An 11,916-nucleotide genomic window follows, 5' to 3' on the forward strand; every position below is an offset into this window, starting at 1 on the left:
CTGCTGGCCAGACCTGTTTCTTTCCACGCACAGAGCCTCCTTTCCCTGCCTTGTATCTGTCCTCTTTCCTGTAATGAAGTCCAATTCTTCATTATTTTCTACACATTCTTCTAATCGTTCCATCCAGCCTCTTATTTTCATAGCTCTGCCACCAATCCTTCTCTCTCATCCCCTTCCACTTTTCTGATCACTCTGAATGCATCTGTTCTACAAATGCTGCCATAATCACACTTTGAAGACTAGCAACACAACTTTTCTACCAAGTCTCTTCCTCCTGCCATTAGCCTACATGTCATTCCTCTTAGCTACTCATTCTGCTCCTCCCAACTATTTCAGGGATAACAAATATCACAGTACAGGGAGAGAGGAGATGCACGACTCTTACCTTAAAAAAGGCCTTTACTCTTCATTCCTACCAAGCTATGAGATACACTACCTCATTTAAGGGGATGTTTCCTTATTTCAGATGAGCAAAATGCACAGTATAATTCTTTCTAAAAGTGATGGCCAGTTTAGTGACGGCCAGGATTTTGGTGTGGAGAGGTGGGAAGACAGTAATACTTGGCACGAGGTGTGTTCCCCATGTGGTCTTTTTGTTCTTGTTATAAAAAAGGCTACTAGAAAGTTGTTGGCTGCCTTAGTTTCTTACTCATCTAACAGTGTGCATCTAGTTTATTTCTTAAGAAATCAATCAACCTATCCTTTGTCCATGTTTAGTATGCCAAGAGTTATCAGCAATACTCCCTTACAAACCAAAAAAAAAAAAGGCTATTTAGAAAGAGAATTACTTTTATTTGGACAAACCATCTCACATCCTTGAAGTAGGTAACTGGCAATTCTCTCTGAGGAGGAAACCTGGTATTTAAATTCAGTGGGTTCTTCTGAAAATCTGCATTATCATTCTTCCTCCCCACATCATACTCTCTCTCAAAGCGTATCTAATCTTAACTTTTAACTTCTGTATACTCTTGCTGTAAATCATACCCTCTCTTCCCCCAACACACACCTTCATTTTCTATACTATTCGGGACAATGCTTTTCATCCTCCCTGCACTCAATTGCTAAAGTGTAAAATTATTATCGTTCTTTATAGCTTGCCTTAGTCTTTAGGATACGCTGTTTCAAATTCAATGCTGAAGAACTGATCAATTAAACTCTTCTTTTTAGAAGTTGCTGCTGTAGCTCCAGAGTCTGTCTGTAAAACAAATTATCTTATGTTGTAACTTTAAATAGCATGTAAGGACAGTCTTCTTTACAGACAAAATAACTCCATTTCTTTAAAGTCTTTGAAGCCTATTCCTTCACTTTTCTATAGGTCCATTTTCTCATAGTCAGTCAATCTCCTTACACCTCATAAAAGTTTTAAAACAAAAGCATTTATAGCATACTGTTAAAGCCACCTCAAAGCACATCAGCAAGCAAGACCTCAATCAAAAAGTTCCACCTCCCTGCCCCCCAACTTAAATTTTAGAGTAGTCTATCAGATTTTTGCCACTGCCAAGACTCTCCAGAAAACAGTTTACAGAGAAAGAGGAGAGTCCGTTGGTAAAGTCTTGGGGAAAATTTTAAGTAATTTCTTATCAGGTTGATTAAGCTAGTTGTCTCTCTGAAGTACCATTCTTGTAGCCAAGAATGCTGTAGCACACTTTTTTCAGAAAAAAAAAGTTCATATGTGCTAAATTCACAGGTTATCAGGGCTAGCTGCTGCATACCCACAGTCACCACCACCCTGGTCCAACCCACACCTTACAAAGCCCAAAGGGAAAGTATTCCTATAGTACACTCCATAGCATAGCTGACATGACACAGGTAGATTATGCTGATCAGACAAATCAGAAAGCTATTTCACTTACTGGGCTACAGACGCATGTTGAAGAACTCACAGAACAGATAATCCTTAGCAAAAAAATATGTGGATCACAAGTACAGTACTATAAAACCTAACTCGGGTTAGAGTAAGACTACAATTACCTCCATAACTGTATCACCTTCTATGCCTTCCAGCTTCTGCTGTAGTACCCTCATCATCTGCACCCAGCACTCATTGGCATCCTAGGAAGGGGATGGAACATTAAATCCGACTATTAGCGTTATGATTCAGTAATATTAAACCCATCAATCTTTACACTATAAAACCAAGTGTAAGGATTCCTTAAATATTAATTTCTCCCTATTTCACCATACATTTTCAGAGCTAGCACCTGATATTATATTCAACTTTTCTACATGATACAAAAGCAACCACTTTACCGCAATAAATTGTTTTCACAGGAGAAGGGAAGTCTTAAAATATTCTTGTTCTCAACTTCCAACATACTACAGTTTTCAAACAATAAGCTAATAATCCGTCTTTACCTGTTGAAGGTACTGGCCTTGATCGCCTTTCTCTGCAAACTGTGGGAAGGCCATGTGTAAGAACTGCAGGAGAATGATAGGTGGGATACTGGAGGAAGTTTTATCCATGGAATCAAACAAGTCTCTAAGAGCTTGAAGAAAAAGTAAGTCAATGCTTTGAGAAGTGGAAAAACAATTCAAACGTTGCAGGAAGTTTAAAAAGAATAGTAAAACAGCAGCAACATTTAAAAACTGATCATTTAACAGCGTCCGATTTGATCTTCCCAAAGCAGGACCAAATCTTCCAGGCAGCATAATAGGTGCACCTAAGATCTCATTTGTGAACGTGACTTTACAAGCGTAAAGATGACAATTCTGAGAGTTTGGCACATAGTGCCTTGTCTTTCCTGGCTGCTAACAGAAAAAAAAAAAATCTGAGCAGTTAAGATTTCATTTGAAACACATCTGAGGAACAATGTTTTCACAAGAGGACTACACCTAGAGAAACCGGAAGGCATTCACAATCTATCCTGTAGAGCTGCTTAAATTCACCAACTACTGGGGAAAAAAAAGCTTTCATTTTTCCCAACTAAAATATCTAGAAAATACTCATGCTTAACTTAAGACCCAGGAAAACAAGTATGTGTATGCATACGTGCAGATGGTTCATAACTGTGCAATTCAATGAATGCTGCTGACTGCATGACAATACACATGGCTTTCTTTTTTGCTCCAGACACACTACTATATGTCTTATCTACCCAGGTTACAGCATCTAAAATCCACAAATTACTTCAGAGACACCGGTCAATCCTCACAACCACCCTGTGAGGTAGGCAACAGTCTGCATGGTCACTAATTTACAAGTGGAGAGACTAATGAATCAGTGAATATAGGCAAGATCACAAGGAACCAAGGTCAGTTGCTTCCTCTCTTTAGAAACAGCTTCACTGACCTTGATAAGAGGGACAACCGATATGACACAGCAATTAAAAAAAATGCCATTAAGTGTCATGCAGGAGTTCTTGACCAGCTCAGCACCAAAGAATTAACTACTTAAACTATTAAGACCTAAAAAGCAGAGCTGTCACCTTAAAAAGAAAACAAGGGACACGAAGTAAAGGCAGTGAAAAGGGGAGGGGCAGGCATGGCTGTATAGAGTAACCATTGAACTTACCACCCCAAAATTCGATCAGCAGGCATACCCACAAACTGGACCTTTCCTTCCTTATATTGTTTTGTTTTTCCTTAAATGGACTGGTAGAAATCCCAGTGTCCTGGCCCAGCATCTTAGTGGGGCAATGAAATAGAGTAAAAAAAGAAAAAGTGGACAAGTAGTACCCTTATTCAAGTGTAAGGGGTCTAACTAGAATTCTAGTTAGAACTTGGGAGATATGAGGCCATCGTGAGCTCCCACATTGTGAGCACCCAGATCACCACAACAAAGAGTAACTTTCCTATTGAGGACACTACTTTCTATTTCAGTTATGAAATCTGGGTCTTTAGGGTAAAGGCTAAGACCACTGATAAAGCACCAGCTACCACCTTAGCAATAATGCTCAGCCAATAAGACATGAAATACATATTCTAGGAGTATGGCATTAGCCTACCGTTATGTGAAACAGAGAACTGTACATTAAAATATTTCTACGCAAAATGATCAAATCAACAGATGGATGGATTCTGCTTTAGGAAGTTCCAATTACTTTATGCCTACATGCAAAACAGTTAAGAGATACAAATGATTTCTATCTAAGCCTAGATCACACTTGAATATATTTTTCCTAGTCTGCAGCTATATCCCTAATAAGCAAGGGATGTATGCTTTGTGGCCACGGTCAGATATTAATGACAGAGCAAAATGAATCCTCCAGTGCTAGCAGATCTGAAACTCCTAAGGCATATGGGCTAAAGAAAAATACACAGAGCTCTAACTGCCATTTTCATCTGCAGTTAGCAGGAAATCACACGCTAGCCTAAACCCCTGTGTTCTACTCTGAACACCAACCTGCAGTAATGTATTGAGCAGAGGCCATTTCTCCAGAAGCTCTTAAGGCACCACCATACCTAAAAGAGGAGAAAAATAATTTGTATGCAGTCAAACACAACCAAGAGGAACAGTCAGGTTTTTAAACCACAAAGCAGGCAGCAGCTAGATTTATTTAAATGTATCAAAAGAAATCAATCACCAAACCAGAAATAACTGAAGATAAGATTTACTCACACTCACCTCAAAGTCTCAGTTATTCTGCATAAAAGCAAAGGAACACTGGCATCCTTGACACAATAAATAAATGCAGACTGGGAAGCCTGGATACGTCACTGCTGCTTCCCTAATCCATTTGCCCCAAAGACTCAATCTATTTTTGAAGAAACTGAGAAAAAGTCGGAATAGAAGCCACTCCATTTCTGAAACATTTGCCATGGCTTCTTCAGATACATGGGGAAAAAAAAAAATAAACACCTTCAAGTACAGATGGCAGATAAAATGCACAGAGATGGAGGGCAGGCTTGCTTCCTCCCTCCACAGCAGAAGCAAGACAGTGAGAGGCGAGACATTTTTCTTGGGGAGGTATTTCCTACACTGAAGAAGGCTGGGAGTCCACCCATATTACTAGAACTTACCACTCCTCTTGGAATGATTTCTTAATTTACCAGCTGCATGAGGAACAGACGGCCTCCTCAAAGCGTGTAAGCCTTCAAGCAAAAGGAGCGTCTCATGCACTCTTTAATCTCAGACTGAACTTTAAAAGTTCTGTCCATTGCTAGATGATGAGCAGGAAACTTTCCCCCTGACATGCTACGGAACAGTAAGTACCCTTGCAGGGATCAAGGGAGCAGCTGGTGAGAAACAAAGCTGTAATAAGTAAGCTTTCCCATGTGAATCCTTTCACCTCTCTCCCACTGCCACATACCCTTCCATGCTGCCGTCAAGCAGGGAAGGCCAAATAAAGGCTGCCTGTGAATGTGACTTCCCACAGACAATAAGACCACATCTTGTATTACAGTCTGCCAATTTTATAGGGTACATTTTGACATTTAGTACATTAAATTTGTCAAATACTCTGATTCAGTGCAGTAACTCAGAGTCCTTTACATGGAAATAAACAGACTTTCCTAAAATGACAACACTGAAATACAAGAAAAAGCTTTGAAACACAGTTTCTGTACTTCATAAATAGTTCTCAGTGCTAAATAATTAAGGTTCACCTGCTAACAGAATGAAGAAGAAATTATAAGTACTTAAATAACTAGTGTTTAAGGTAATCTAGACTATCCGTTTGGGTATCAAAGTATCATGAAAGTGTATATTAAAGGAATTAACCCTAAGATGACAATGCTCTGCCTAATCCTCACATTTTTTAAATACTGATGGTTTTCTCATTATAATTCATCCGGAGGACAAATTCAGGCTCACATTGCTATGTATTCTTTTTTCTTCCCGTCTTCATCATTCTCAAGTTTCTCGTATATTCCTCACAAGAAAAAAAATGGGCCATTTTCACATTTCAGTCCAGAATAACAAAAAAAAAAAAAAAAAAAAAAAAAAAAAAAAAAATCAGAAAAGCTATTCTACAATCAGAATGAATGAAACATTCCATAAGGAATGTTCCCTGCACATCCACATGACAGTAATGCCAGGTTATTCCAGTTTCCCACCACAGTAACACCCATGGTCCTATCTCAGAGCTTCCTGCTGTACCTCCAAGTACCGTATGTCAGTAATGTCAGAATTCGGTAGCTGAAAACACATTGCGCAATAAAGCCAGTAAAAAAAAAAAACCAAACCCCAACATTCCTCAAAGGAACAGAACTCCTGTACGATTCTTCTATACAGAACAAACCCATACAAACTAACGCCAGAAAACAGGGTTAGGAGTTCAGTCGCTTATTTAAGCATTTTAAACAACTCTTGATAGGAACTATTTTTTAGCTAGGCAAGATGCATTCTCTCCACTAAAAGCCAGTTCCAACAAATACATAGCCTTAAGGCCTTTAAAAAGTACAGACTAACACAGCCATAGGATAAACTTTAATCGATCATTATGTTAATCTTGCACAGATTTAAAGAATAACAATTGTTAAGATAACCCATACCAGTATTAAGATGACCATTCCACAAAATATCTATTTCACAAGTTAAAGAAAACATTTTAGTCGTGGTATTTTTGTACTGAATCCTACCTTTTAAGGGCCTCTTTCACTTCTGGCACTGAGCGGATACACTGAACCGTAGCATTCATGTAGCAAGTGTTGCCAAGGTTTGTCAATCCACACGGTAATTCCATCTACCAAAAAATTTACAAGGGTACTTGAAGGTCTGAGAGAGATGTGCAACCATTTTTGTATAAATGTTATAATTTAACATCAATTTCTAAGAAAAGGAATGACCAGAGATGTGTAAAGCCTAGAATATTCCATCAAACTTCATGAAGTTTTCCAGATCCATTTTCTGATTATATTATTTCACCATTTGGTGCTTTTAGAGGACATTCAGGAATGCTTTGGGTTTTTTTCTGTGCATGTTTAGTTTAATGAACATATTCTTCAAGCAGGCAGTCATTCAGAAAGTCCAATCATAATCTCACTGAAGTTTTGACCTTAAAACTCCATTTCTGTGACATTTCCACATGAATACATTTGTACAAAACATTGATGTTTTAATTAAAATCAGTTTTCAGTAAAACTCTTGAATGTGAAGTTCATCGTTAGAAACAAAAGCACTATTTAAACTCCTCTCCAGAAGTCTGCAACAGATCATTAATTTGATCCTTTCAGACAACTTGTGAACTTCTAAAGTTTTGACAAATGTGAAGGCCAACCAATAATTAAACTAACCACTTTCAGAAACAACTATAAATCACAATATAATAGCTTTTTTTTTTTTAATCCTGCATATTTGAGCAGTTGTCAGGGAAAAGCACAGTTTAATGAAACTGAAGTAGTACTGCATACCAATACCACTTAATTATTTTAGGAAGAGATAATTCTTTTAGCTATGTATTCCATTTTTAATGAATACATGCAGTACAGACAATTGAATTTTCATGTATAACAGAATTTGAATCAGAGAAATGCAACATGACCAACTTTTTCAAAATGTTATTGACACTGAATCATCTCCTTGTTTGCTCAGTTATCTCGAAGTCTGTGTATAGGGTAGTCTCAAAAAATACATAAGTATCCTTCACCTGCTGGTGCCATGGAAAGCATTAAATATTGAAGCACAAAACCAGTCCTAAATACAGATCCGTTTTCATATGGACATGCATAAAAGTCTTCCCGTTCTGCATGCACAGTTGACAAGTGTCATGCAACTGTTTTAAGTATGACAAAGAGCTCTTAGTTCAAATGACTGATGAGAAAATTAAACCTTTCAAATTGTAAAAAAGAAGACAACTCAAACAGAAGTTAACTTCATTAAAAAAAATAATTAGTTATGCTCTTCCAGACTTCACACCCATAAAAGAAAACATATAAGCTATTCCACTAATGTCAAACTTATCTTTATTTTTCAGAAAGAGAAGTTTACCTAATACTACTAACAAGGACAAAGAAACCCCCAAACACACTGTACCTCAAACAAACCCTAGTTTCCCTCACAAATACGAAGGAGGCAGGAAATAATTTTGCACATCTAAGAGCCCTTATTCAGTCAAAGTTCAGGACACTAGTATGGCAAGGGCAATACAACTTTGTCTTTAAAAACATCAGCAATGCTGTTCTTAGAAAATTTACTAAACTGCCTGCTTAAAGAAAAAACAGCACTAGTTGTATGACTCTCAAATTAAATTCCAGACTTCTCATGCTAACAGTGGGTCGTCAATGTAAACTGGCATTTCTTTGAGAAGCTATAAATGCTGAACAGACATTACAGTTTCAAAATCCACTTTTAAGCAACTGCGAGTATTTAAAAACTTGCCATCATTCAAAGGTTTACAAGAAGCCAGTCTGAAATATGCTTACAGCTGAAGCCAACTGCTCCTCTGTCATGTCTTCTACAAAGACGGGTCGAGCAATTGGCTCCTCTGGAAGTGCATCTGCAGAGCCCATCATTAATAAGGTCATCCCCTTGAAACACAGTAAAAAAAGTAATAAATATTACAGGGCAGTTATTTCTGGTTAATAAGAAAAAATCATTAAGCTCTTGACATATTTCAGCTATTTCCCTAAAAATAAACACAATCTTTCTCTTAGTTTACAGAGCTGATACTGCTCTGTTCTTTAAGGGCAGTACCTTAACTTTCTCATTATCTAGAAAGTACTTACTGAGAACAATTTCACAGCATTATCCATGCTAGACATTTCCACTGAGCCTGGTGAGTCTGCCAGCTGACAACGCAAGATTCCAATCAGGACTAAATTTAACGTTCATGGAATACCCCAATGTGAAGTGTGCAGAAAAGCTCCCTTCCTGATGGACCACTAGTGATCAAGCATCTTCAACACTTCAGCGCTAATATTCCTCTTCCCCTTAAGTCTTAGAAAATACCTTGGAACCAAGGATAAGTGAGCAGCTAAATTCCAATTTGAAAGAAGCCACAACATTTGAGTTTCTCAACCGAGAGTCTCAAGTTCCTAGATTCAGAATTCTGTAAACAACAAAAACATCTCATCTTTAGCCTAGAATCTGGGGAAACACTTCAGATAGACGTGGGTAATAATGAGGACCACAGCTCTGAGTTCAGAGTCAGTTTTTTCACCTGAAAAGCAAGCAGGAAAGGGAAATGCCATCCTTTGGTCTGGGAAGTTCTGAGGACGTTAAACTAATTGAAAAGTGAAAAACAACCAAAATGACCCCATTTAGTTTAGGCATGAGGACTAATATTCAAAGGAGGGGTAAAAAAAAGAAGCAATCCAGTTATCACGCTTGCTGGACTAGCATAAGGAAAAGGAGTTTTTCAGCATTCTACAGTACTATTTTCTACACAATAAGATCTACCAAAGGGGGAGAAAATGGCTACCTGGGGCCCTGAAAAATACAGTGCTAAGGAAAAGGATGGACAACAGAATGGAAAGAAACTGCTTTGACAGGGTAAATAAATCCCTAGAACTCACGTATACATTATTAGAATTAATAGAGGCAACTATTAGTTTAACAGTATGCAGAAAAGGACAAGCATATTACATACTGGGGTTTTTGCCGAATGACTTTGCTACAATAGCTGCAAATACAAGCTGCTAGTAGATGCTTGTGAATTAATTACAAGGGTAAGAGTAATGCTACCTAATTCAATCTGCCAGTGAAGAACTGGAGTAAAACCTCTGCCAAACTGATGTTACAAGACACCCACAGAAATGAAGTGACCAAAAAAACCCAAACAAAAATTTTTGGGATTCCCCATTACAATATTACATAGGTAAGAAACACAAATACATTCACTTATTGTTTTCTTTGTGAACTAGGCAAAGGTGTGAATAACCGTTACTAATGGCTTTGTTTTTAAACAGCAGCTACTTAGTACAGAAGAACAAATTTCAGCAGGTTGATAAAAAAGGAAATAGGCAGAGCTGTTACTTCAGCATTTGTAATGGAATGGTTTTCCATGCTGGGAACACACAAGCACCACAGAGCACAGTGCCCAGGCTCACAAACTCTCTCTAACATCACTTATTATTATGGTAACAGACAACACAGAAGGACCACTGGTCTGACCCAGAACATTTCTTATACGAAAGAAAGAAATCTATGCTCCTGCGTACTTCAGGAAGATGGTATTATTTCCCTACTGATGCCAAAAAAGGCTTTTACGAATCAACAGTGAGAACTTTGTAAGAATGCTTATATATGACAACTATAAAATTTGTTATCAAGGTCTGATTTCTAAGAAAGAGTTACCCATTCAAAGAGGAACAGCAAAAACTTTAAATCTTTCTTTAAATGCCAAAATAAAAATCAAACTAGTAAAACTGAGTTATTCCTCAGAACTTACATTCTTTATTTTTAGGTTCCCCCAGTCATCATCCTGTATTTGAAATGAAATAAAAGACAAGTTAATTATCTTGCAGCAAAAGACAAGCAAGTATTTTCATTAATATTGACCACACATTTCTAAATATAAATTGTGTTTCATCTAAGATTCTACAATATTAACTATTTGCATGTCATCAAGTCTTGTCTGACTAAAATAAAAAGCACCCAAGTCATCGTTTCAGTAAGGTTCTTTATCTGTTGTCCAACACTTAAATGTAAACAACTTTTTGTAGGGGAGCTGCCTATATCACATTACACCACTAACTCCAGCAGAGAAGTGCCAGAGAAACTTTTCTTAAACAAACTAAGAGGAAGAAGTTGCATTCAGACTCTGAACATTAAAAAGGGACAGAAAAAACCCCACCAAGCAGAGTAGTGTTTGGTATAAAAGAGTGAAGAGGTGTTTTAATACAGCAGTGTGCCTCCCAACCACTCAGCAACAGACTTTTGCCGGTATTTTTTAGTAGTAGGCAAGGAATCACACAGGTTTTTTCAGACTGTTTCTGAAAAGTGCAGTCAGTTTAATGCGTACAATGAAAGATCTTCTGGAGTAATACTCAGAAATATGATAATTGCTCATTACATTATAATGTAATAAAGTTAAAAATAATCTTAAAAAACCCACAGATTTCTACCTTCAGAGTTCCTCCTTTAACCATAACCTTCTGTCTAGCTGGCTGAACTCCTGTCAGTGCAAACAACTGGGCTTTGAAGACCATTGGAGGTTCGTCAGTGTTAAGCTCCACGCCATCGAATTTCTCTTTTCCCCATTTCACGTTAACTGCAAACAAAATGTTTTGAAACTAGATTATTTCCTAATATACAGGAATGTAATTACCAAGATTAACCCAGTATTTCAAATTCCAGACTTTATACCATCTCAAAACACACCGTTTTTAACTCTAAAACTTGTCAATAATCAAGCTAAGGGACACCTTTTCTACAAGGTACCTCAGCCATCAGAACACACCATTTCCAACAAGCCTAAAACTATCCTAAAAAAACAATTGTAAGCAACACATATACTGAGAAACTTTGCAAGCAATAAATGTGTATAACAGCACTACAAATTCTTTGGGCAAGTCTTCACAAAAGCAGCTCAAAAGCAACTCTCCCGATCTCTTGGCACTGTTCATTGCAAACACATTTCTGAAGGAAGTCCAGGCATGCAATTCCAGTTCAGTTTTCCATAGCACTTCCGTTCTCCTTCAACGGCAAACAATACCATGGTCTTTAAAAGCAATGCTACTGGTTGATATCCGTAATTTTGGCTACCAGTATCATTCACATGGAGCTACGTGAGGAGGTAAGCGTGCATCAAGACAAGCCCCATAAAATAGCACACCTCCTGCTTCCTTTCAACGGAAGGTTAACCTCACAGCGCTGTTTACAACACCATCACTTCTACCCTCCTCAATTTTGACAGTGTTCACACTGTCAAAACAGAACAACGTACACAAACAACATACCTGTGTGTAAATACAGACAACAGCCTAACACAGGTTGCAGCTCCAGAAGCCCTGACCCCAGTAAAGGTGCAGGACTGGAATTAAGAAGTGAAATTTGGTCACGCAAAGCTTAGCTCTCAACGCTGGAAATGGGATCAT

At 37.8% G+C, this 11,916-nt stretch overlaps 1 protein-coding gene across 1 annotated transcript in view; it reads right to left on the reverse strand.

Annotated features, from left to right (window-relative positions):
• The window catches only part of USP14 (ubiquitin specific peptidase 14), an 18,629-nt gene extending 7,535 nt beyond the window's left edge, over positions 1-11,094 (reverse strand). Inside the window, exons 1-8 of the mRNA XM_035902991.1 lie at positions 10,945-11,094; positions 10,269-10,301; positions 8,302-8,406; positions 6,520-6,623; positions 4,343-4,401; positions 2,356-2,486; positions 1,972-2,052; positions 1,116-1,195 (exon numbers count right to left, since the gene is read on the reverse strand). Coding sequence (XP_035758884.1) covers positions 1,116-1,195; positions 1,972-2,052; positions 2,356-2,486; positions 4,343-4,401; positions 6,520-6,623; positions 8,302-8,406; positions 10,269-10,301; positions 10,945-11,028 — 677 coding nt within the window. The 5' untranslated portion in view covers positions 11,029-11,094. The remainder of the gene's footprint in view (positions 1-1,115; positions 1,196-1,971; positions 2,053-2,355; positions 2,487-4,342; positions 4,402-6,519; positions 6,624-8,301; positions 8,407-10,268; positions 10,302-10,944) is intronic.
• Positions 11,095-11,916: the final 822 nt, after the last annotated feature.

The sequence above is a fragment of the Egretta garzetta genome, unplaced genomic scaffold (assembly GCF_000687185.1).
Source record: "Egretta garzetta isolate BGI_Z169 unplaced genomic scaffold, ASM68718v1 scaffold229, whole genome shotgun sequence".
Lineage (NCBI taxonomy): Eukaryota > Metazoa > Chordata > Aves > Pelecaniformes > Ardeidae > Egretta > Egretta garzetta.